The 27,853-nt window shown below is 39.9% G+C and overlaps 1 protein-coding gene across 2 annotated transcripts in view; it reads right to left on the bottom strand.

The window, feature by feature from the left end:
* Positions 1–27,645, bottom strand: part of RSPO3 (R-spondin 3) — an 87,815-nt gene extending 60,170 nt beyond the window's left edge. Inside the window, exon 1 of one of the 2 annotated variants that reach the window (XM_058735184.1) lies at positions 27,016–27,645. In XM_058735184.1, the coding sequence (XP_058591167.1) occupies positions 27,016–27,112 (97 nt within the window). In that variant the 5' untranslated portion in view covers positions 27,113–27,645. The remainder of the gene's footprint in view (positions 1–27,015) is intronic. The other variant, XM_058735186.1, reaches the window with a different exon arrangement.
* Positions 27,646–27,853: the final 208 nt, after the last annotated feature.

Here is a 27,853-nt window from a genome sequence, read left to right as displayed (position 1 = left end):
ATAATGATTAAAAAAAACCCCAAATTGTTCCTAAAGCATTCTTGTTCTCACAACATTCACTGCCTGCTTTTCTCTATATGGTGGCCTTCGGAGACAGGGTAAGGAGAAGAGGCCAGTGGAATTCTATAAGCAAAGCTATTTTCACTTTTGTCCTTTCTTCCATGTCCTCTTCTTTTGCAAGGATGTTCACATTGACTTGAAGCTTCTTGAAGGTAGGTATCTGGTCAGTCTTGATAATGTCTTCATAATTTTATTGGTAATTCCTAGCTTCTACACAGGGCAGCTGCTTATTAAATGGGTTATCAGTGAAGAGTTTTTTATTACTGAAGAGACGAAGGCAGTAAATATAAAAGATAAGCTATTTATTTGTGTTTTTAAAAATAATAAAGATGTCAAAGAGGTAAACACTTAATAGAAAGTATTTATGATAACTGATTTTAAGTGGGATGTGCCTATAAACATCTGGTAAAGGAATAAAATTTCAAATCATATACACTTTGAGGATGCTTAATTATGAAATAAATCATTCAAAATAAAATAATAAAAGTTTTTCTGGGTGTATTTATTTCAGTTATCTATTCACCTAAAGAAAATGTAGACTTATTTTTTGCTTATGTAAGGATAGCACATTTCTATCATATCATTTCTAGATATCTATCACATCTATCATATTATATCTGTCTTGATTATTATGGAATCATTTTTAAGTTTAATATAGCATTATGGTCATTGAAAGAGATGTTTCATGAGTCCTCTGAATGTTTGGAATTATTCACTTTAAGAAAAATCTAGTGTTAAAAATTTGAATTACTTGGCAGTCTCCTTTAAATTCTATTGAATCAACCCCAGAAAATATTGAGAGTCAATGTTTCTTATTTATTCATAAGTTAAAGAAGCCAAGGCAGAACAGACAACGGCTAAATCTCCATAATCATTTGTTAGGTATAGACAGCACAATATGAAAAGCTGTTTGAATGGATATAATTACTTACTGGTACACAATACTCCTTTACATTCTCAAGTGATGATAACTGGATCAATATAGGTCTGTCATAGTCCTCCAATATTATTTCTGACTAGTAATTTGTTGAGAAAGCCATATGTTTATATACACAAACACAATAGATTTTGATATTTCTGAAATACTGTGTACCATCAGATGGTGTGTACATATGTGTATATATTGTATATGTAATTAGACGCATGATGTGCACACACTCTATATAGTTTTTAACTAAAGTCAATAGCACAGACATTAATTGACCTGAAGTAGTTAGGATAATAGAGTCTGTCACATCTTTTGTCCCAGTGAATCAACCTTGAACACTCTGAAAGTTTGTACCCACACCAATGGGTTCACAAAATTCCTAAAGTCTCAGAGAGGAATGTATTCACCAGCTGCTGAATAAAGCCCAGTTAGGGCTCCACCATTATTATGTGGGGAAAAATACTGTTTTTAATGGAAACTATTTCTTTGAGAACTTGGAAAATCTTTCTCTTTCTCTTACTGAATAATAATTTCCTGAAGGGAGTCTAATATTTATATTCTATAAATACTTTAAAATAAAACCACAGTAATAACACAGACCTAACATTAAACAGCAATTAGCTAGACTTTCCACTAAAATGAAGCCAGCTCAAAATATTAAGAAAATGGCTAGCAAATGATGGCAGATATAGAATTCCTGAAATCTAAGCTATGATGAATATTTGGTAGCTAGATGCCAACTTGGTGGCCAATGGCTGGGCTTTGTCCATCCACAGTCTACAGAATTAGGACTAGAAACTAAAGGCAGATGAAAGGGGCTGCATTATCTGTACATTGTGAAGACCGTGATTAAGGTTTTCAACACAGATTTCTTACAACTTACTATGTGCCTAACAGTACACATGATATAGGAAATGTAGGAGTGAAGACATCTAGTTCCTGATTTTATGATGTTAATCAGTTAGTAAGCAAGTACACAATTAGATGCTTAAAGATTGTGATGGATGGTGTGAGTGAAATAAACAGGTGAACAAAACAGGGAATAACTCTGGGGAACTACTTTACATATAGCGGTCAGGAAAGGCACGTTTTAAAACGTCACTGTTGAGCTGGGACCTAGAGAATGAGAAGAAGTAAACTATGAAAACCTGAGGGAGGGAAGATATCCCAGGTGGATCACCAGCACGTGCAAAGATGTTAAGTCCATGAGAAAGAACCAGGCATAAGGAACAGCACAAGGGGAACCAATGAGGTTGCAGCAGTGGTATGCGATGAGGTTAAAGAAGGAGGGTAGAGCCAGATCCTAAAGAACCGTGTGGGCCAATGTAAATACCTGGGATTATATACCAAGTGTATTTAGACTCTGCGTTGCTAAGTGAATATCAGAAGGAAAGGAAAGAACACATTTTGCCTGACATAGTTATTTACTTTAATTTTTGTTAATTTTATGGATCATAAAATGGAACCAGCAACTTGTGTTCCTTGGAAACATGTTGTCTTACCAATTTTTATATTAGAGGAGAATGTTCTAACTAGCTACAAGATAGAGATTTACACTCTGATTCTTATCTTTGAAGAGAATGTACATCAATTTACATGTTCTTTGCTCTTGGAAACATTTCATTTCTTCTTTGTTTCTCCTATCTTTCTCTAGCAATAATTTGAGTTTGCTTTGGGGTTTTACATTTTCATTCTTTTTTATTGGAGTGGAGTCATTCTTTTTTATTATAGAGGTGGTGGTAAAAATACACAGGAAATTATGGAATTCATAATATATCATAAGAACAAATAAACAGAATAAAAAATAAAATATTTTGTAATCTTGCATATACTCTTTTCTGCATTTTTCTGAATTCTTGCCATTAGTGATGCATATTGACAAAGTTTAGGTAATTTAGAGCAACAGCATTATAATTTTCACTTCTAATATAATATTTCTTTTAGAATCTCTATATTCTGTTCTTTTTTCTGTTAAATAAATTAATAATCTGTGGGTTAATTCCCAAGTTCATTCTTCAAAAGTAGTGAAAGCCATATTAGTTTTCCTGTGACCTACCAGATAACTATAGTTGATTCTGCTGTTGACACTGCAACAGAAAGTATTTGTAGAACCAAAAATAGTGTTTTTTTCTTGACCACAAGTAGAAAATCTATCTTAAGGTTAATGCACCCTGCTACGGGTGTAAAATGTAAGGTACTGAATCAGCATCTCCAGCTGTTGCTAAGGAAGGGAAAGCTTCCCCTTTTCCAAGTGGCCATGTTCCCAAGTGGAGGTGAATAGAGGACAAGAGGGAGTGGATAGGGGTAAGGGAGACCCAGATTCTGTAGAGAGCCAGGACCTGTTGATGAGTTAGTGGGTGGTAATAACAGCATTTTTTCATGAGACAGATCCAACAGTGTTCATCCAACAGTGGGAATCATTATGTACTCTGGTCTGGCTGAGAGTTCCATTCCTTTTTTTTTTTTTTTTTTAACGTAGAGAATTAATTAGAAATCAACATAAACAGAAAATGTGATAGTTTAATGGTAATGAATCGGCATGGGTGTGATTCCATAACTACTAAGTTTGCATTCTTGAAAGAAACAAACTTCAGTTTGTGCTAAAAACAAACTCTACTTTGTTATATTCTGAATAAACTTGGATCTTCTTGCCACATAGCATGCTAGAGCAGCATATCTGATGGCTGAAGTCTTAGTGTAAGCAAACAGCAGGCGAAAGACTTGTGGTATTTTAACAGGCACAAGAAGATGTGCAAATAGAGGGCATATCATTAAACAAATCCAGCTTTATGGGTCACATCTAAAATCCTGAGCAGAAAAAATAAGCGGTTTTTTCTCGTAGATTCACAAAATTGCTGGCAGAACAGAAGGTGCTAGATATCCACCTTTGTGCATATGATACATTTTGTGCATGGTTCACTGCATCACTACCTCATTCAGATATGGGCCTGCACACTTTCCAGAGCAGCACAGGGACTGGGAGGTAGAGAACTGGCTTTGGGTTCATACACAGTTCTGACATTTACTAGCTGAATAACCAAAATTGATCTCTTCATCCAGCTACTCATTTTGACAATTAAACTGTCCAACATCTACATGCTTCTAGTTAGTGAGCATCCAAAGTTGAATAAAACCAATAATCTGTGTCAAGGAGTTCACAGCCTGGTTATTTAGACAAAAGTTGAGTAAGCTTTTTGAACCTAGGATTTCTCATCTGTAACAGGGGAATTTCTATTTGAATTAAGTGAGATCCCATGTAAGCACCTAGCACTCTTATAGGCACTCATTACAAGTCAGTATGTAGAAAGCATTTCGTTTTACCCAAGAAGTACTAACTATAACCTTGTACTAGTTCCGCTCTTACTCAAGACAGCTGTGAAGCTTTACTCAATACTGACTCTCTCAAAACCCTTCAAGTAAGAAAATTGGAGAGAGGGCAGAATGCTGATGCTTCTTTCTAACACAGGTGATTTGGGGAAACTCAGGGAGCCTGGAACTCATTAACAGTCACAGGAAGGGGCTACTTTTTAAGGACCACAGACACGGCTTTTAATGAGTATCAGATATGGTAGTCTCACACAACATTCTGGGCAACAAGTTCTCTGGGACTCTAGCAACCCACTGAAAACAAGGGCCTGCTTAAACAGGCGGAAAGAGGTAAGGTATACCACAGAAATGATATCAGAATGGTGTAGAGATCCTGAAGGTCTATGCCAGTTAAGTTCTAAGACTGTACCGTGTGTAAAATTGAGCTGAGGTACTTTTTAATAATGTGAATGCATAGACTTCATTCCAAAAGATTCTGATTCAGGAATGAAAAGGTGAGCCCGGGTAGTTGCATCTATATGCAGCACCCCAGGTGAATGCAACACCGGTGATACAGATACTTCTAGTATCACATCACTGCTGTTTTCACAAATAAGTACTTATTCAGTGATTACTCTTCTAGGACTGAAGACAAAACATGGTCTCTAACTCAAGAAGCCTAAGATATAGTTAGTATAACAGTCTTTTCATATTTTAAGGCCCATACATATACATACCAGAAACTTAGTGCAACAGAAATTACAAGGCAAGAACAATTACTGATGGTTGAGGTATCTGAAGGTGCCAGCCTGCAGTTCGGAATAGTTATGAGACTTGAAGGAAAAGAAGACCTTAGACAAATGGGAAGGGGGGAAGAGAATGTTATGAGCAAGAGTGTTATGTATGAACACATAAAGAAGATTTGGGAGAATGGTGAATATAACTGGGGAATTTAAGAGGATTTTACAGTTCTTCCTTCCCTCTTAACTTTCAGATGAGAACACTGTGGTCCACATAATTAATTAGCTTCTAGCTGACAGAATCAGAAACCTTTGAAAGTTTAGAGGGATTTAGTTCAAACAGCTTCCCCAGAACAGTCCATTTAATTACGTCTAGTAAAACAAATCTTATGATATTTGGGGGCAGCCAATATATTTATTTTACAGCATCTCTACACATTGAACATCTTAAAGCCTCTCCCCATTAACCTGCCTGTCTTTCAGGAAGTTCTGGTACCACAGAACACACCCAACACATTTTCTCCTTTTTCCTTAAGATTGTTTGTCAAACAAAGATTGGTGTTTTGGATGGAAAGGTGGATAAGACCTAGGAGTCTGAAGTACAGTGAGAGACCATAAACAAAGTACAGCCAGGGTGGTAAATATTATGTACAAGTCGTTGGCAGAAAGGAGACAACTAACCATCTGGAACCACCTACTTGGGAAACCTGACATCCAGGCTGGATTTTGAGAAACATGAGGAAACTGGCTAGGGGTTTCAATTTAATCTTATATATAACTTGAGGGAACCGTTTATAGACAAATCAGTGACATGATTTAATTTGTTTTAAGCAAATACTCTGATGACAAAGAGAATAATTTCTGAGGAGGAGACACTAAAAGTTGAGTTATTAAGATATTATATTCTTACCTGGCACTGCTATTAGCTAAATTAGAATAGCATTAATGGGAAAATGGAAAAAAGAGGGCAGGATTTTAAAATTATTTCCAAAGAAGAATGGGCAAGGTTGACAGGATTTAACAATCAATTTTACATGGGTAAATGAAAAAAAATCTATAAATGGGTAAGCGAAAGAATAATATTGATTTGGGGGTTTCTAACTGGGGAGATCAGGAACAAAATGATGTAATTAATGGTGATAAAAGGAAAAAGAAATATCAAACTAGAAGGACAAGTGACTGAAGGAAGGAGAAAAGTACAAATGATTATATTGAGGTCCTAGGGGATTGGACTTGTCTTATTGTTGCTTTGTATCCCAAACTCATAGCCCAGGACTAGGCATATAAATGGGCTCATAATAAACCATAAAGAACAAATAAACCCCTTCATTTTATAAAAAATAATCCCCTCCCCCAAATCAAGAACTGAGACTTAGGAAATTTTGGTGACTTCACAAGGAAGGATCCCCTAGCCTTAGTGGCACTCTTCAGAGGTTTTTTGATTTCACTAAAATGTAAAATTTATGGAGAGAACTAAAGGGAGAAAAAATTAAGACCAAACATGAGGAGATGAATAAGAGGCTAAGGAGTTTACGTGAAGATAAACAAAGAACCGTCATGGATTTGAAAAGTTATGGAATCTGACGAAAAATTCATGTGTTGGGGCGCCTGGGTGGCTCAGTCGGTTGATTGTCCGATTTCGGCTCAGGTCATGATCTCACAGTCCGTGAGTTCGAGCCCCGCGTCAGGCTCTGTGCTGACAGCTCAGAGCCTGGAGCCTGCTTCGGATTCTATGTCTCCTTCTCTCTCTGCCCCTCCCCTGCTCATGCTCTGTCTCTCTCTGTCTCAAAAATAAATGAAAATATTAAAAAAGAAGAAAAAAAATTCATGTGTTCTAGGAGTTCAGAAAACAAAGTTGAGGAGATTCTTCTAATACAGCATTTCAGCCATCACACCTGAGCATGCATGAATTTAGGTATGAAAGCCAAGAGTTTTCCAAAGCCAGACAGCTAAAATGCTGGAGTTAACCTTAGTTTCTTATGGCATCAATATCCGATCACATTTTCCAGAGTTTGAGATCATTCCCTGATATTCAGTGCTGGTGAGTAGTCACTGTGGAGACTAGAAAGTTAGTCATGAACACTGCCCAGAGTAGGAGCAAAGACACCAAAATTCCTCTGATTTTCCACCTTCCTCACTGGATAAGACACATTTTCCTGTGGTCCATTAGAAATAATCACTCTACATTGAGACTACAGAGCCAAAATCTTTTTTTTACAAAAAAGAGATACAACCTGGCTCACTTTGCATCCTATCTCCACCAGGCATGTTGGATTGTACACTATCATGAGAAGGCACGCTAATCAACTTTTAGAGGGAGCTAATTTCAGAATCCAAATTCATTACTCTATATCTAACAAAAATACTAATTATAGACAGTGAATAACAAAATGGAAACGGTCTTTTTTAAAAAACCATTTCACAGAGTATTACAGTAGCCCCCCCTTATCCACGGTTTTGCTGTCCACTGTTTCAGTTGTCTGTGGAAACCATGTTTTGGGAGCAGATGATCCTTCTTCTGACACAGAGTCAGAAGGTCAGTAGTAGCCTGATGCTTATGTCATTCGCCTCACTTCATCTCATCACGTAGGCATTTGGTCATCTCACAGCATCACAAGAAGAAGGGGAGTAGAGTACAATAAGACATTTTGAGAGAGAGAGAGAGAGAGAGAGAGAGAGCACATTTACATAACTTTTATTACAGTATGATGTTCTAATTGTTCTAATATTGTTCTATTATTAGTTGTTATTGTTAATTTCTTGCTGTGCCTAATTCAGAAATTAAACTTTATCATAAGTCTGTATGTGTAGGAAAAAACCAGTATATATAGGGTTTAGTACTATTCCTGGTTTCAAGCATCCACCGGGGAGTCTTGATGTGTCCCCTGCAGATAAGGAGGGACAACTGTATATTACAAAGAGTCTCTACTTTTAGTTTCTTTTAGTTTATAAAGGCTATTAGGTGAGCCATGGGCTTAGAGTTTTATTTTTAGATTTGAAAGCATTGTTGGTCAGTCTTTAAAATAGCTTATTTAGCAGTCTTTCCCCACAGCATCTCTTTCCCCCTGGATGGGCTCACACATGAGTACTTAAAGGGAAAGAACCTTAATGATCCACCAATTCACCTTGTCAGCCATTAAGAATAATCTAATTTGTGAAAAAGATTTTCCCCAATTTATATGCCATTATTGTGAAATCCAAAGACATCATACTAATAGGAGGAACTTCACAGAAGATAAATGGGGATCGTGGCCATGCAGGAAAGGCTGTGGACTTGTTGTAAAACAAAACAAATATGCCCCTATTGGAAATTTGAGATTGAGTTCTGCTCAAATTTACTAGCTTTGTGATACTATACAAATCACTTAACATCTTTTGAGTTTCATCTGTAGAATGAGAATGGTAAAACCCTGCTCTGCCCATTTCACAAGGGTATTGAAAAAGTCAAATAAGACAATGTTTATAAGCTGTACAAAATTATATTGATATGTTATAGTTAATAGTGGGCATAAATGATACTCTACCAACTCAGGGCCAGATTTGAATCTAACCATTCCCAAGAAGAGAATAAGAATACATTTGATGAGAAAATTGACAGCTATATTTGATGATAGTATGTGTAATTTGTTTGTTGTTTTAAATTGTGCCCCATCATGAGTCATGTTAGACTAAGGCAACAGGTTATAGTAACTTTTTAGATTTGGATCTCATGGAGTACAGAAATAAAGAGATTGTGAAATAAGTGTTGATCCAGCGAGCAGATAATTCTCTTTGAAATTACCATTAATTATACAAATAAGAATCAGATTGCCAGAAGATCCACAGAACACTTCTTTGGAAGGCCAGCCTTGGAACTCTGTGTGTCATTTTGTGTTACAGAACAGCAAGCCACAGGAGTTGTTTCTACTCCCTGGTCCACTACAAAGTGACTTCAGCCAGCTGACTTACTTCTCTGGACTCTCTTTTTCTTCTTAAGTAATATGAGGGGATTATGCTGCATATACTGCTTCCCGAAATCTTCCTACCTATGGAAACATGCTGTATATCAAATCCACATGTGCTCCTTCTCTAGTATTTTCTATTGAAATGGCACCAATCCAGTTGCTAAAGCCAGGAGTCTAGGAACCCCATCTCTACACACTCTTCCCTATGGATTCTATATCCTTAACCAAGACAGCTCATATGTTTCCATTTCCCACCACCACTACTGCTACCATTTAGCAATTAGAGTGATATATATATATATATATATATATATATATATATATTTAAAAAATTTGTATTTACATTTGAGAGAGAGACGGAGACAGAGACAGTGTGCGAGCAGGGGAAGGGCAGAGAGAGAGGGAGACACAGAGTCTGAAGCAGGCTCCCAGCTCTGAGCTGTCAGCACAGAGCCCCCACGCGGGGCTTGAACTCATGAACTGTGAGATCATGACCTGAACCAAAGTTGGATGCTTAACCCACTGAGCCACCCAGGCGCCCCTGGAGTGATCTTTTAAGAACAATAGTTCTGATCTTATCAGGCCCCTGCTTTAAAAACAACTTAAAGCCTTCTCATTGCTCTCCTCAAGCAACCACTGCTGACCACGCAATTTACTCTCTCTCAAGTTCATTTCTTGTCTGAGTAGCCATTTGTGGTACCATCTCAGCTGTAGAGAGAACTCTCCATTTAACACTTCTCTGGCTTTCTCTTCTTGATGAAAAGCAGAGTGTAACGGGAAAGCTGTGCTTTAAGTCAGAAGATCTGGGTATACTCTTACTTGTACCAGTGTTGGCTGTCACTTTGGTCAGTTCCTTAATGGTTTTGAGCCTCAGTTTCTTCACTTATAAAATAAACTATATCGTGAGATTGTTGTGAGGTTTATAAGAGATAATACATATAAAAACACCTGGATATTTACCTTTCTTTACTCAAAAGCTTTCACAAGTTAGCAATAACACACAGAAAAGAATTGGATCATGCTATTTTCAAGGCTCTGAATTCTGGCAACTAACATCTTTAAAGCTATCAATTGATGTTAGGAAAGGTCATCTGCAGACTTACATAAGAAATCCAAATAACATGTTGATATGAGTTTACCAAACTGGTGCTTTAAGCAGATCAGATTATACGTTCCATGTAGTGGTCAAGGGGTTACCATAAAAGGTTTGAAAAATGCCTCTGTGAGATGGACAAAAATGCACTATTTTTAAACATACAATATTTTAATATTTGTTTGGTAAGAGTAATTCCAGTTAGGGAACTAGTGGGAAAGTTCAACTATAGAAATTAGTCAATGTGCCGAAAATGGAAATTTGCTCAGCTAAACTATGCCACTCCATTACAAGCTTTACCTAACAATGCCAACTGCGTTTACAGTACGCATAGCATACTTCCTATGATTGTCACAAATGTCATGCTAAACGATGGCTCTTATTCATTGGTCATAAATTTTCAGACAAGATAATACTGGGAGGCCCAATAAATTCCAGTGTTTTCAGTTGATCTTCCTTCCACCTTCCTGCTTCGTCCTCACTCTTCACATGCTATCTGGTACCCTTATTTCTCAGAGAAAAATCTGAATGTGCGTTGGCTCATTTATGAATGATCTCATTAATTTCCAATTCTGTTTAAACAAGCCTTAAGAAGAAATGCTATACAGCTTGGAAAGAGTGTCTAACAGCTCTGATTTATCTTCAGCTGAATAATGTTTAATTCGAGTTTTATATTTTCTTTCCTTAACCACTGTGACATGCCACAAAGGCAGGTTGTATGTGTGCTTTGCTCACTTTTGTAATGTCAGAACATCCTAAATGTTTAATAAATTGCTGTTGAATGAATGAATTTATGCTGTTTCAATGAGGACTAAGTTTAATCTCAATTTTTCCTCTTATTTTTTTCCCCAATAGAATTTCTTTTTCACTGGTTAGCTTTAAAAACTTATGGTCTAAAAAACTCCATGAAAGTATGAGGAGAAACTCATGCCTTTGAATTGAAGCCCTAAGTCCATACTGAAATTGTGACAGACAACTATCTACCTAAGGGAACAGCATGCTACAAGAAGGAAAAGGCAGAGTTCTTTGATTTTCCTGTTGGAGGAAATATTTTGCAGTTCACATTACATCTCCTGCTTTCAGATAAGTGAAAGATTATGAGTCTCATTTTATAGTGTGTGCAATGGAATCGTAGACTAAATAAATGTTTTCTCTAAATTATACAGCAGAATATTATTAGAAAACAATCTACCTGCCCCCTGATCTGGGATTTCTTGAACTATAGTCCAAACTCAAGAATATCTAGGTCTAAAAACGGCAATTAGAAAGATGTTATTTTTCTGCAATGAAGGTTATGAAGTTTCCATTTCTTCTCCCTTAAATATCTTTTTATTGGGGTGCCTGGGTGGCTCAGTTGGTTGAGCGTCTGACTTCGGCTCAGGTCATGATCTCATGGCTTGTGAGTTCGAGCCCCACATAGGGCTCTGTGCTGACAGTTCAGATCCTGGAGCCTGCTTCAGATTCTGTATCTCCCTCTCTCTCTGCCCCTCCCTGACTCGTGCTGTCTCTCTTTCAAAAATAAATAAACATTTAAAAAAATTAAAAAGTATGTATCTTTTTATTAATTTCTCTGCTAAATTTGGATGAATGTAGGATTCAAGTGGCATTCAACTAAAGACTCAGCAGTGAATGATTGTTATGACATGATTGAAGCAAAACAAGGAAAAGTAAAACCCCACTGCAGATATTTTAACATTATTTACATAGCATCTTTTTATTTTACATCTTTTTATTTACATAGCATCATAGTGCTTTTCCACAGGGGGGAAAAAATCCAGGGCTCCTGGGTGACTCAGCCGGTTAAGCGTCCAACTTTGGCTCAGGTCATGATCTCACAGTTCCATTCGTGAGTTTGAGCCCCGTGTTGGGCTCTGTGCTGACAGGTCAGAGCCTGGAGCCTGCTTCAGATTCTGTGTCTTCCTCTCCCTCTGCCCCTCCCTCTCTCACACTCTGTCTCTCTTTCCCTCAAAATAAATAAACATTAAATAAGCATTTAAAAAAATCCTACTCCTATAAAGAAGGCAAACTGAGTATATTAATGAGAAATCTTAGATAGTGATACCAGTGAAGGAAATGAATTAAAATTAAAGGTTTTTAGATTATAGTGGAGGCCTTAAATCATCAAAGGCAAGGAGAAACAATAACTAGTCTACAGGATGTATACCTTTTCTAGTCAAGTATGATAGTAATCATCAATAGTGTAGAATTAGTTTTAAATTCAGTCAGTGAAGGCTCTGATGCTTTAAATTACTTAGCTGTGTTATCCCTTAGCACATAATAAATACTTCCAAATGCCATGCAAACAGGAAGGCACAGAAGTGGAACATGAGTGTGCTTCTACCCCGAGGTAGGGTACCACCCTATTTTAACAAGTGGTATTTGTATAAGCACTAGAGCCCAGCTGTTATCCCTTTTAATAATCTTTAACAATATATAAACCAGAGGTTATATCAGATAGGATCTCAGATCTATTATTACTTTGTTTTGGAGGGAAAGGGAGAAATAGCTAAGAACTGCATTTGAACCTGCTGATAAAGAGATCTGTAATTACCGCCCCCCCCATCTTTTATAAACCATTAAAACACCAGTAGCAAACTTTTATTCTTTTCAATTTAAATTAACTCATTTCTCCTACATTCTGTGCAAATTAAACCATGTCTCTACAACAGCAACTTAAGACAATATTTTTCAGTTCACATTACATACAGTTACATGTAATTCCTGTCTTGATTCTTTTTCCCTTAGTCTTTTCCAGTGTATTGGAATCTGTGCATCAGATAGCATAAGGCCTGCTGTTCCAAACATTAATAAGATCTATCATTTAGGAGCAGTTACTTACACTTTGTTTAATCTCTAATGGAAAGGATTTCTCTAAATATTTACACCAGAACAGTTGTCAGAATGAATCCTGCAAAATTGCTGGCATACTCCCAGGAGCAGGGAACTGGTGGGGGAGGGGAGATTCCTGGTCTCTGGTCGTATAATTTTAAGCAGCCCTAGAATTTCAGGGAGCTGCTTGCTAGAATATGAAGGGTTTGTATTAACAAAAAGGTACTTCAGTGTGCAGACCAATTCAAGTAAAGTATCTCAACAGCCACTTTCATTTATTGCTCTTGTAAAAATGACTCTCCATTTGCTTCAGGTTTAAAGTAAAGGGATTATTTAGGTTTCAGAGACCCAGTAAATGAATTGTATAGGAGAAGAGAAACTTGTACAAGAAGTGAGAAGAAGCACCAGACTTATTCTGTGCAATGGTTCCCAATGTGCTTAATACATAGAAATGACTTGTTGGTTCCATGAATTGCTGAGTGTGAGTTAGCATGCAAGAGTTAGACAGGAGAGAACTGAAATCTGCCAAGATAAATGCAGCAGTGTTTTATAAATTAACTCGGCTGTCTGTATGTTTGTTTTTTCTTTGGAAGATTCTAAAATTAAGACTGTTCAACTCATCTTCGTAGTGGTTTAGAATTTTAAGAGTGTTTGAGGAAGTGATTTGGGGCTAGGGTAGGGTAGAGAAAATATCCTACGTTGGAAAATCCTGCCAATTTTCATTTAAAATGTGTTCTTACCTGAAGAACAATAGTACTTTTGCCCCTCAGCCTATTAATTTAGTAATTTGGTTAAAAATTATTACATAAAGGTTTCTGGGATTGTACATTCTCCATTTATAGTATGGATAATATATTAAGTTCAGAGGCAGTTTTTAATGAATTTCCGGAATTTCAGTGAGATGTGCACATGGATGCTGAAAATGGCAGTGGTAGCCTGAAATGGTTGGGAATTTCTTTTCCTGGAACTGTCCTTTGATTTGTCAGAAATTAAACCTTGACGTATGGGCTCATAATGCTCACAAGTCTGAAAACAGATATGAATCAGGGCTGGGCCCTGGAACCTCAGTAGTGGGTAGAATGGCACATGCTATTGATTATTGATACCAGGGCCAAGTATGCATCGACAAGATCCTGTAAGTCTAACTGGCTTCCTAGGAAATCCCACTGATCTATGTTAAAAGCTTGGGTCTACATCAAGCCCTGGATAGAACTGGAAAGCTGGGTGGATGTCTCAGAAATGTGCTATAGGAAAGAGAGACTGCCTCCTCTTTATGGAAGAGGCTAAGAGATACCTCAAGAGTTATTCTGAGGATGGCATGAAGTGAGTGGGTGAATAGAGGTCAGGGTGGCTAAAGATGCCACCTGTGGGGTTTCTTGTTACCAAATAGTAATGAAGGCCCTTTTGGACTTAGGTCAACAAATTGGTCATAAATTAGAAAGACAAGACTGAATTTTGTAAGAAACAAATACTCAGCAGCTCAGTATGTGCTCATATAGCTTGTGGACAAGCAGCATTTGTCTCTATCTTTTGTATTTCATGGCAGAAATGACATGCCATCCAAAGGTAGTGACACAAGTAAATAGAGGTCACAGTTCTGCTGCTAAATTTCCAAAAATTAAAATTTTCTATTCTTAGATTATCTCATAGTCAAATTCAAGACCAAAGAAAATCAAATATACAGTGCTACCAAATTGGTAATATCATATTGTCTAGAGGTCATTGCATCTCTTCAAGGTGCACAGTGCATGAGGCCAAGGTTTACTTGCCAAATGTTACCTGGGCATTGCCACTTGCCAGAGAATGCTGGCCAGAAAAAGAATCTGACTGCCTGCCTTTCTACGGATTTAAAGTAAGCAATATCTCCCAGCCACATGTTTAAACAAAAAGAGCTAGTGATCCAAAGTCACACAAGTATTGAAATAATCTGAAATTATTCTTGAATCATAAAAGAATGTGAAACTTCCCCCCATTTAAGGACAGTGAACAGTGGGAACTCTGTGTCTTTGTACAATTAAAGATCCATCACATAGAGTGACAGAGTATCCTTTTTGGATGTTTGAGGCAATTGCCAATAATTTCAAAGGTGAACTTTCACTTAGGTTATTAAGCACAGATATCTTTGTGTTACGTGAATATTTTCCTACAGAAATGTTTAGCAATCTTCTAACTTCTAACATATTACAAGTTTAAAATTAGAGCACAACTTATTGATAACTTCTCCTTAGCTACTATGGCATCATGTTTCTAAGTGGTATTCTTTTCAGTACAAGAAATCGTAAGTGCACTCTTGGCCCTTTCCTAGCTCTGGAGGTTTTAGAACCCCTGTCCTGGAAATGTACTATGATTTTCTTATTTCCAAATGTTACTTCAGTAATATTATATCTAAATTGAACTCAGGATGTTTACAAGGATCTCTTCCCTTCCCATCCTAACCAGACACCTCTTCTACAAAGCCTCAGAGTAAGCTTTTTAGGTTCTTCTCATCTACCGAGGATGGGAAGGAGAGTACTTGCAGAGCAGCAGGAGCTCCTTGTGTGTGCAAATGCACCCCTGCAGGCAGACAAAGTGGTTGTCAAGTTGATGGTGACATGAACTGCAGTTTATACCGTGTATGCCACGGGCACAGTTTCATCTCTTGCATGCTTAGGGTGAATAATCTATTGAAGAAAAAAAAAAGTGGTGGAAAAGCACTGTTTTCTGGTGGATTTCCTGCTCTCTGTAACTCATGATTGCTCCCAATCCTTAGGGACAAGTAACTAGGTCTGACCACGGAGCAATGGCTCAAGTGTGCTGTGATGACCCTCCTCCCAAGAAGTCTGGCTTTCCTCAGTCTAATTACTTTTGGCAATTGTGGTTATTGGGATTTGGCCTGGTGACTCACTAGAACCCAAATTCTCCCAAGGAGCCCCCTTAACAAGCCGAATTAAGTCTGACAGGAAGCCCAGACTTCCACTTCACTTTTACATGGAGATTTCCCTGGTTTATGACAAGGTTTGAAAATCCTTCATTGACTGGAAAAGAATAATAGATGAGATGTAATGAAGATAACCACCCACAGAAGAGCACATTAGTACAGAAGTAAAAAGCAGTAAGTTCATAAGTAAACAACCTACCACAAAACTTAACCCATTAACATGGAGTTAAAGTACGCTATTTATAGTAATTTTACTCACCAACAGTAGTCAATCTAAAGTTAGTCAGCAATTGTTGAAACTATAAAAGAAAGGAATGTTTATTTCTTTTAGGCAGTTTTCTAACCATTACGTGTGTTCTAAAAACAAAAAGGGCTCGAGGGCACATTACCAATCACTTGGTAAGACATGAAAACAGTTGTTTATTATTAAGAAGCTTTGAAAAAAAAATTTTGGTATGGCTGATACCCCATCGTCTATCCATTTACTGCCTCACTCACCCACGGAGGAGTTCAGCAGCAAGCAGGCTCTCCTCTGGGTGCACGTCGCCCAGCAGCAATGTTCTTGCCCTGCGAAGTCAGTGTTAAACACACTATCGTGTCCTACTGTGTGCACTTTGCTCTCTTTTCTTAGACTCTTCAGCTGAAACAATTCTCTGTCAGATAGTCTGGTGTGTTCTGGTCAGTGCCACAGGTTTAATTAACAATACTCTATTGATAAACAATATGGGGCTATCAGACTACTTTATATTTTAAACTACTACCTGCTCAGAGGACATATATCTCATCTCTTGCCACACCTCACACAAGTGCATTTTTCTGTCTGACCCCCATGAAACTGGCATTGTTTTTAACAGCTGCTTGGCTGTAATAGTTATTCTTGTTTTTAAATGTTTACTTATTTATTTTTGAGAGAGAGAGCCTGAGAGTGGGGAAGGGAGAGAGAGAGAGAGAGAGAGAGAGAGAGAGAGAGAGAGAGAGAGAGAGAGAGAGAATATATCCCAAGCAGACTCTGCAGGGTCAGCACAGAGACCGACTCAGGGCTCGAACCCACGAACCATGAGATCATGAGCTGAGCCACGATCAGGAGTCGGGAAGCTTAACCAACCTAAGCCACCCAGGTGCCCCTGTAATAGTTACTCTTGAATTAAGGTTTCAACAGTAGTTCTCAGTCTTGGGTGCAAATTAGAATCACCAGGGCTACTTTTGAAAATACAGATGTCCAGGCCCATCCCCAGAGATTGCTTCATTTGGCCCAGGGTGGAGTCTGGCATTAGTTTTTTGTTTTGTTTTGTTTTAAAGATTCCCCAGGTGATTCTAATTTGAAATCAGGGTTGAAAACCACTGTACCAAGGCCCATAAAGCAAGAATTTGGAGTGGAGGTTACTGTTAATACTCATGGTAAAAGTAATATAAATAGCAGATTTTATGAAACACCGTAAAGATAACTTTTCTGGAAAACAAAAACTAGCCAGTGAAATATCTATTGTGGGTGTAAATTACATAAAAGGTTTTTGATATTTAACTGCAAAATTATAGACTTTCCCACATCCTCATGCCTAAGTTAATCTTCTCCTGGATATGCACACGGTACATGAGAAGAATAATTTCAAAGTATTTCATATAAGATGCGCTACTCTATTGCTTCTAATGAAAAAATCAACAACTTTTTATTTTTAAAAACCATCAGTAGGGCAAATTTAAGGAAAGGGAGCAAAGGGGTAGAAATAAAGAAAGAGAAGTGGAAGAAAGTACTAAAACACCAGAAATGACCTCTATAGTAAATGTTGGGGAAGCAGCTGTGGTTTATTAAAGGAGGAAGAAAAAAAAATGAGCAAAGAGAGAGTAAGGGAAAGAAAAGGTGAGCTGAGGTTTGAGAAAATACACCTATTACCGCCCAAGTAATAATCCCAGGAGTCGAGGAGATGTGAAGAAATCAGGGAAGGACATGGGCTTTGGAGCCAAACCTGGGCTGAAATCCCAGGTCCACCACATTTTTGTTGAGTGCTGTTAGGCAACTAACATGAGACTATTGGTACCTTCCTTACAGGGTAAGTGTGAACACTAAATGAGATAACATTTGCAAAAACATCAAGTACAGGATCTGGCACTCACAGGTGATTAAAACATGGCAGCTATTTTTTTTTTAAGTTTATTTATTTTGAGAGAGAGAGAGAGAGAGAGACAGAGAGAGTGAGCTGTGGAGGGGCAAAAAGAGAGGGAGAGAATGACAATCTTAAGCAGGCTCCACACTGTCAGCACAGATCCCGACGCAGGGCTCCAACCCATAAACCATGAGATCATGACCTGAGCCAATGTCAAGAGCCGAAAGCTTAACCAACTGAACCACTCAGGTGCCTCAAAACATGGCAGCTATGTAGATAATAATCAGTATCTCAACACTCATGTTAATAAGTATAAATGTATAGTAAAATAACAAATATATGAATATAACAGTGGTCTGAGGACTACGAAACTAGTTTGCCACAAGGCATTTACACTCACTTTGGTGTGACATTTTTGTCTCTTTCGTATCAGTAAAATGTGACCAATACGCCTTTCCTTCTGTGAAAGCCTTTATCAAGATGACTGTGTTCATACCTGTGACGTCCTTTTGAATTAGAAAAGAACATAACAATGAGAAAATAGCTGCTCTTTTTCTTACCAACTTATCAAGCATATGTTAAAAAAACAGTGTTCTAAAATAAGCATCTCACAAATTCTGTTATTTTATATTGTGTGGTGGTGGTTTGTATTATGTGGTTATAAAATGGGGGCTGCTTTACCACTTGCTTTCAGGAATGTGCTTTGTATTGGGGTATAATTATAAATATGCTTACCAGCTAGTTTTCTGAGGACAGTTTTTAGGAGTGAATATAGTGCATTGCATTATTGTGTATTCATTTTAGAAAGATGTTTTAACATAACTTAATTGAATCCTATGCCCAAGCCAAGTGCTCAGAAGAGAACTAGAAGAATAGACACACTGGAAAACACTACCTGTTTCTGATATAGAAGGTCAAAATTGAATAGGAGGAGAAAGAGGGTGGGGTCCTAGCTGTTACTAGGGCTGAGTAACTACACAGAAGAGATGTTGCAGAGGGAATCCACACACTGTCCAGAGGGACTCGGCTCCTTTAAGTTCCGCCCCATCCTCAGAACCACTGATTATAAGAGAGCACACTTTGGAGAGAAATCTGCTTGAAATGAGAAGGCCACTGTTATGAGGAGATGCTGTTATGAGGAGATCCCAATGGAATGATTTTTTAAAAAGCATTTTTTACACCTTATGGGAACATATCTTTCATTATCATAAAGTTTCTTAAGTCTCCTGTGATCTGTGGCTAGGTAAGACAGTTCCACAGGTGATAAGATTTCCAAGTATGATGTCCAGTTGCATGATTTGGCAACTTAAAATTGCAGTTCACGGGCACCAGGGTGGCTCAGTCGGTGGAGCATCTGACTCTTGATTTCAGCTCAGGTCATGATCCCAGGGTTGTGGGATCTAGTCCCAAGTCTAGCTTCACGCTGAATATGGAGCCTGCTTAAGATTCTCTCCCTCCGCCCCTCTCCCTAACTTGTGTTCTCTTTCTAAAATAATTTTTAAAAATGCAGCTCAGTGACCATTCTCTTATAAAAATGAGAAGCTGCAGCTAAGAATGATATATTAGATTCTTTAAAATACAGAAAGTACCTTAATCTTATTTTGATACTACCAATAAGAGTGAGTCTCAGTGTCAGCTATGCAAACCCTTTTAATAATAAATACGGCACCACTAGATTTTATTTCATGCATTCAACTATCTCCTTTATGTGACTGCAAAATACTTATCTTCAGCCCTGACACTCTGAAACTTTGATTCTGAGCTACTGGATGCTCTACTGGCCCTCAAACAAAAGATAGCTCAAAAGAAAAATAAGTTTCCTACTCAGTCTGCTTCTCTCACTTTCCCATCTTTTTGTTTATCTCCATGACTTTTCCATTCATCCGATTCTGAGTCCTTATACTACAAAGTTTACTGCCAAATGTGTCCATGTCTTTTCCCTTCATATCCAATTAGTTGCCAAGACCTATACATTCAATCAATAGAAAATATGTGCTGTATACACACCCTTGCTCAATCAGTCACTATCATAACACAGGGCCTTATTATCTTAAACCTGGGCCACTGTAATTGCTTCTTCCATTCCAGCACAGGCCACTTCTGAAAGCCTGCCATGGTAGGGGAGCTCTGCAGGATCTCTCTAGTGCATTCCAAACCAGCTCCCCAGGCACCCCAAGACTCAAGGACAAGATAGGCCTGCTGAAGACTGAGTATGCTGACTGGTGCTATGGCTACAGTTTTGGGGCACTAGAAATTGTGAAGAATGAGAAATATCATAATTAATTCAGTCTGTACTTTGATAAGGTACTTACAAATGAATCTTTATATGCATTTCCTTATAATAAATGAATACTTATAGTTGTTTGCATTCTCAATCTTCATCCACTAAACTTAGTTGAAAAGGACAACTAAGTTTAGAAGAACTGTTTAACTCCCTAGCCTGATTTACGTTCTCAAGCCAAAAGATGGTAAGTTGAAGAGACTGTAGGAATCACTTACAAATTTTCAATCAACCACCCTATTTCACAGATGAGGACTTACAACCTAGTGTGGTGAAGGGACTTGCCTGGGTCGTCCAAATATTAGTAGCTATGCTGGATCTAGAACCCAGTTCTACTTCCCAGTCTACTTTTCTCCACCACACCCTGGGGATTCTCCCACATTGGCATCTTAAAAAAAATTTTTTTTTTAACGTTTTTTTATTCCTGACAGAGAAGGAGGCAAAGCATGAATGGGGTAGGGGCAGAGAGTGAGGGAGACACAGACTCTGAAGCAGGTTCCACACAGGGCTCGAACTCACAAACTGCGAGATCATGACCTGAGCCGAAGCCAGAGGCTCAACTGACTGAGCCACCCAGGCGCCCCTCCCTCATTTGCATCTTAGGTCCCAGTCTCTACCATGAATTTATGATGCTTGCTATTCATCAAATTCTTAAATGTCAGATGGAATGCCAATCAGGTAGTGTTTCGAAGACTGGACTAGATTTTTGCATAAGGCTTAACGACAGCTAAAAGCTATTAAATACATATTTAACTGGGCAATCATACTCTGTAGTACCACTGAATTTTCTCTATAAAACTTCCAGAAGAATTTTAGTGACAGCCGATGGCAACTAGGTCCTTTGCCAAGATAACAAAGAAAGTGGAAATGCTCTTATCAGATAAGAGGCACCTGTAACTGTATTTTTAAAATGAATTTTTGAAATTATTTAAACTTTTCAAATGTGAAAATGTAGGTATTTTGCTCAAAAGTTTCATATTGTTGCAAAGTCTTTGGAGCAGAAAATGGGATTTCATGGTACTCAATGGCACTTGGACATTAAACATTCTCAGCACCCCCACAATCCTTGAGAATGGAACATTCCATTCTTTTTGGTATTGCTGGGTCAGTACTTTAAGCAGAATGCTAGTATATTCCTGAATGGAAATATCTGATGGGTGGGATTAAATAAATAGAAAAAATGGGCAGTAAATTTTACAGATGTACATTTCACACTTCATGTTTTGCAAAGCATTTCAAACTTACTAGGTTGTCCAACAGATGGTAAATTTAAGATAATCCAATCATTTTAAACCTGAAGAAAAAAATCCACAATTAAGAAAGCAATCCACATTTTCCCTCAAAATCAAAAAGCAAGCTAAAAAAGTCTATATAATTTATGATGCAACACTTTTCAAATGATCATTCTCAAAAGCATGCCAATGTAAAATGCACTGTTCAGAGAAGAAATAGCTCTAACCAAGTAAAACATGTAATTTCAACACACTGTCTTGCATGATCCTTACCATGCTCTCAGAACTGAATGATGTTTTCCTAATGGTAACCAAAGTTGAATCTTACATTTCATGAAATATAATACCCACTCTGATGGCATTTCAAGAATTCACTACTTGGAAAAGGATTTTTGGGAGGTGGGATGAGTGGACAGTGGGAAAATAGGAAGAAAGGTTAGGACAACATCCAAAATGAAACATTTAGATGGAGATAAAGCAGGAAAAGATGATTTAAGAAATAACTATATGTAGAATAGTTTTATTTTTTTGACACTTCATTCTTATAATTTCAAAGGGACCATTTGGTCTTTAATTCCATTTAAGGTTCTGACAACTGTACACAGTATATACATAGAATTTAAAAGAATGACTGCATTAAAATATTAATGGGAAAATATTTTTAGATATTTAGTAGCAATCTAGAGATCTCTGTCCAGATTGAAATAGTCTAAAATGATCAAATGACTAATAAATTTGTTTTGCAGTATCGTGGCATGTATGGTTTCCCCATAATAACTTGAAAATCAAATGTAAGTACATGTTTTAATTTCCATTCATTGCTTTCTGGGGACCTAATTTGTAGAATATTAAATTATGTGTAAAATATTTAGTGGAGAAATGATTTAGCAAAATTTTTCTACTTATAAGTTGGAATACTGTTCATATTTCATGCTTAGAGGAACAATGAAATTATATTAAGTCAATTTCACACTCATTCTTACATTCTTAATTACTTTTCATGGAATAGCTCGGGATTAAAAACACATTATTTAAAAAATAATCATTCTTAATGTTCTAAGTAAAATCCTTCTATTAAAGTAATAAACAAGGAATTAAAATAGTTAACAAAAAGATATTTTAAGAAATAACTCTGATAGTATAATAGTGACTATATCAGAATTTACAAAAATAAATGTCTTTTGAGTGTCTTTAGATACTGCCATTACTGCCTACGAGTTTAAATTTGTTGCTTTGATTCATAGATATCACATGATAGGTTGCAGAATATATTTTCTCCAGCAAATTTTACTCATGTCTCCCATCTATTAAACAATGTTTCTCTCAAAAACAAAGTAGACTGGTAACAAAGGTAGACAGATAGGAAAACGCATTGTAGCCAATATCCAAAACATGTTTCCATTCAAAATTAATACTACAAATGCAAAGTAGAATGAAATATTTTTTCTATCCTATAAGTTGTTATTTACTAGAATTAGCAGTGTAATTACCAAGAGTGTATCAGAATCCCAAAGAATGGCTCCACATCCAAAACAATGTCATGAACAATGACCAGAGTATTCTAATAAGATGGCTTTTATTTTTTTACCATTAAAATTATTTGTCCTGTATTCTTACTCCTTTATTTCAGATATATTTATGAAATATTTTTGGAAGTTTCGCAGATTGTGCAATGGAAGCTTTGTAATTATTATGCACGCAATGGCTTTTCACAACTTGTGTGTACCTAGAATCCAGACAATTAAAATCCAATTAATAGATGTATACTACAAAGGCAAATGATGTTTCTAACAATAATCTTCTGGAATAATATGATCCTACAATGTCTTCTAAATAACCAAATAATGTTATTATATTTAGCAAGCTTCACTACTAGTATACGTTATTACTGTTATTACTAAATAATTAATTTTTTGACGTTGGTTGCTAATGTAAGTATCAGTCCAAAAATCTTCAGTCAACCAGAACAGCTTATTCCTCAAAGTGGATAAATGATGGTCTGGAGACCATCAGATGTATTACTTAACATAACTGACATTTTCTCTCTGACATGGATCAGCAGGTAGTGTAACTAGCAGGAGACAAATTCTACCTACTAGTTGTATGGCTTTGTATAAATTACTTAGTCTGTTTTTCAGATTCTTTCTCTGTAAAATGGGAATATTAATGCCCGCACTTCACATTACTACTTAGGGGTCTGAATGAATAATTCAAGTGAAAGTTCAATGTGCCAGTAAGGTATTGTGGTTATTATCATTATGGTAAATATGACCTTTAATTTTATTAGCATATAATCTGAAACTCAGAAGCTGACTGTACTAAGTTGCAAAGGCTGAGCTGGAAATGAGTTAAGAACTGGATTTGGGTTCTTGATTTAGCACTGTACTTAAAGCCAAGCCTTGCCTTTGAAAACATTGCTGGTTGGGGAGTTTTAAGTAAGAGTTGCATTTCATTCTTATCTTAAATAAATTAAAGTTAGTCATCTCTAGAAGCTGTATATGAATCCAAATAGATTTAAAAAAAAGGTTATTGTGTATCTGTTGCACCCATAACTCCACATATATTTTTAAAGTACACAATTCATGTTTAAAGATCACTAGTTTTCACAAAGTACAGACAAATGGTACAGCAGTTGTGTCAGGAAAACAGGAGAATACTAACGTGACTTCATCTGCTACATCTGAGGATTAACCATGGTCCCTTACACTTCACAATACTTAACACTGCAAACAAATGTCTTTTTTTTTTTTTTTGGCAAGAAACTTTTCTACTAAAACATTCAAGAGATCACTTAAAAAACTTTGAAAAAACAGTTCTTACACCTTAATTTTCTATCTCTTGTATCCTTAGTTAAGATTTTAAAAGTGTAGAAAAGTGAAGCTATTTAACTACAGGCCAAAAAGGATACTCTTAAATGTTCACATTAGCTGTCTCTTAGGAAAAATAGTAAGGACCACTTTTTTATATTTTTCCTAAAATACCTTTGACTACTACCTTATCTTTCGTAAAAGTTTTTCCCCTAGACCGTAATTGAAGAAAAAAGTTTTACACATTTCCTTCCCAAATTTCCAAAGAAACGAGTACATGTACACGCAATTTGGCCTTGAGTTTCAATGGACATTTAACAAAGATCTCTCCTTACCCTCCACTCCTTCCAGATTCTCCAAAAAAATCATACTGCACCTGCCAGGAGCCTCGTCTGTCTCCTCAGAGGACGCAAGGGGTCGCCCCTCTCCCAGCGTTGCACCAGCAAACCCAGCCGCCAAGGCCGACTCCAGGGCTAAGAAGCAAGGAGCGTCCCTTGTTATGGGAGCTCTCTCCCAGCACCACTCCCACAGAATAATTGGAATTTCAACCCAATGCCACCCACTCCTTCTCTCATCCCCGCTACACAACCAGAGGGCGCCTCTGACTTGGCCTTGAGATGGTTAAGGCAAGTCGGAAAGCAGTTCCCCCTTTGACTCTGTGATTTCTGCCTAGTATGAGCCTAGAGGTGCGTCATCCCTTGCTCTCCGCAGCTTTGGGGCTGCATCACAGGGCAGCTTCCCGCACAGTTGTCCTGGGGGGGGGGGGGCAGGTGGGAGGGTCAGCTGGGAGAGGTAGGAACGAATGGATGGCCAGTTTTTTCCCCCTGTGTCTTCCTTCATTAACAGGGGTCCTTAAACAGCAATCAGAGGCACCTCTGCACTGACGCTCGGGACCCTGTCCCGCCCCAGAATTTGTGCAGCTCCTGCCCCTGGGGTCCTTGGTGGGGTGATGGAAGTAGTGGGTAAGAGCAGTGTAAAGCAAGAGGCTGCCTTTAGGCCCGGCATCCGTCTCCCAACCGACCAGAGACGAGATTGCCCCATCCCGAGGAGGAAAGGAGGCAGGGACCACCAGGGCGCAAGGGCAAGGCTCGAGCCCCAGGCCGTTCCTTCTGTGAGGCGGCCGCACGTCTTGACTGAAAGGGTGGATGGAGGAGTTACGAAGAACACAAACCATTCAGAGGCCAAGAATAATAAATCGGGTGCCCTGACATGTTTAGCTTGGGCCCTCCTGCCCCTTGCTACGCGATCTCAGAGGCGGGTGAGACCGAGCCGGATCCCCTGGCGCTTGGGCCCAGCTACGTTTTTTAAAGGCAATTTTCAGGTGAATCAGACCTTGTCTGCCCGAGGCGAGTGGCACAAAGGGAGCTTTCAGGGGACCCTCACGTCCAGGGGCAGGGCAGAGACAGCGCAGAGAAGCGATTACTAAATCTCCATCTCACACAAGCCTGTGCTGTGTCCTCTGCGCTGCGCCCGCGCCCGCCGCGAGACGCTTCGCGGGTCGGCGCTCCGAGAAGGGTCCGCGCGCCGGACGCGTTGCAGCCAAGCGTCACTGGCTCCCCCGCGGCGGAGGTCCGAGGGGCCACCGCAGTAGCGCCGCTCTCTGCCCCCGGCGAGCTCCGGGAAGGTTTCTCCCTCCCTGACCCTACCAGCGCCCCCCCACGCTGGAGCCAGGGTCGCCCCCGGCCCTGCTATTTGCGAACAGACTCCCCACGGCGGCACAGACGCCAGCGCGCCGGGCTACCCAGGCTACCCGGGCGCAGGGAGACGTGCCATTCTCGCGCCTGTCTCCTAGTTTCTGGAAGACGCCACCTTTCAGACAGACCAGCCCGTGTTGAGGGTGCCCTGGGGATACCTGTTTAATTCAAGCCAGAGCACTGTTTTAAGACGCCTTCACAAAATAACCGTCCAAGGAACAGGAGTCAGGATAAGGGGCAGCTAGGAGGCGAGCCTAAGTCTTTGGGGGGAACCCCACCCTCACTGGCCCCGTCTGCCCCAGGGGACCCTTGAAAGAGCCTGAGACGGTAAAAGCGCTCACGCGTGACGGGCAAGATCGTAACTGGAAACCCTGCACCTCTGGCTCCCAGCGGCGGGTTCCGCAGTGCCTACTCACCCCCCCACCCTCCACCCCGCCGGCGGAGTGGAATCGCGAATGGCTCAGCAAGCGCGCAGACACGCGAACCCCGAGCATCCCGCGTGCCTTTCTGGTCTCTCCGTGCGCGGTTGCGCATAGCGGCCGCGCAGGCGCTTGCTCGCTGGCTCCCAGGCCGGCCCCGCGAGCTCTTCGCAACCCGAGCTAGTTCTCCCTGTCCGAGGCGTCTGCGTGAGGTGAGCGGGCGCCGCGGCCGCGCCTCCCCCGGCGCTTATTCAGTGGCCAGGGGCAACTCGCAGGTCGGGCGTCTAGGATGCTTGGGGCTTCGGGCCCCCGCCCGAGTCACGGAAGGAAAGCACAAATACCTAGAGCTAGTCTAACGAAAGACAGAACTTTTCCGCGAACTTTAAGTCACGAGGGGGCGGGAGCCACGTTAGCGCCCGGTCCGCCCGCTTTGGCACCCGCGAGGATGCGGAGGAAGACAGGGGCGCGTAGCGAGAAGCCGTGAGAGACGCCGTCAATACTGGAGCCTGGACTACCGCCTTCTCCCGGAGGCGTGGGGTGCTGGGCGGGAGGACCGCTGCAGCTGGGAGCTGACTCTGGACAGGCTAGAAGACCCGACAGGTGAAAGCAGCGGGAGGGAGCAAACGCGTAAAAAACAACAAAAACAAAAAACACTGAACTTACTTCTTCGCTGCCGCCTTCCCCGGGAGGCGTTCTGGCTGCCGATGTATTCCATAAAGTTCAAAATGATAAAAAACCAAGAAATCAGTCGCAAGTGCATAGTAACCCAGTAATGTTTCCCTTCCTTTTCTCCTTTTTCTTCCGTTAATTATATTAAATGTTTTAGAAATATAGGTAGGTGTTGGGCGTACAGAGAGGGAGAACGCAAGCAGCGGACAACTTCTCCCCGCAGATCCGATAGGCGTGCTGGGATGGCAAACGAAGCGGGTCGGGTGCAGGGACACCAACTATTGTACTTTCAAATTGTCCGAGCCCTGGACCCCGGCGGCTCCGCAACGGTGGCTGTCAACACCGCGAGCGAAGGTTCCACGAGCAGCGAGCGGCCTCGCCGGGACGGCCGCAGGTAGCATGGTGAGCGGCGGCGGCGGGTGGGATCCGGGCGGGCGGGGGGCGGCGGCGGCGGCGGCGGCGGCGGCCCACTGGGCTCAGAGGTTGCGGTGGCTGCGGCGGCAACGGCGGGGGCCCGGGGATCCTAGGGGAGCGGGCGCCGTCGGCACCGCGGCCATGGCCAAGGGGCGGCGGAGAGACCCCGAGCTGCTTCTGCTGTTCGCGAGTAGGAGCCGCTCCAGTGGTGGAGGGAGGGAGGGAGGGAAGGACGGGACGAGGGAGGGGGAAGAGGGGGATGGCTGCGGGGGGCGGGGGGAGCTCGGGGGCGGGGAAGGAAACTGCTGGAGCAACAACCCTGAGCGACCTCAATAACTTTCAATTTCAAGAGGGAAAGAGGGAGCTGGAAAAGTACAGGCGTTGCGATTTGGCAGAGGGACGGGAAGAGGCGCCTAAG

Source organism: Neofelis nebulosa, chromosome 6 (assembly GCF_028018385.1).
Source record: "Neofelis nebulosa isolate mNeoNeb1 chromosome 6, mNeoNeb1.pri, whole genome shotgun sequence".
NCBI classification, from domain to species: Eukaryota; Metazoa; Chordata; class Mammalia; order Carnivora; family Felidae; genus Neofelis; species Neofelis nebulosa.
This window is presented reverse-complemented; position numbering and strand designations above follow the sequence as displayed.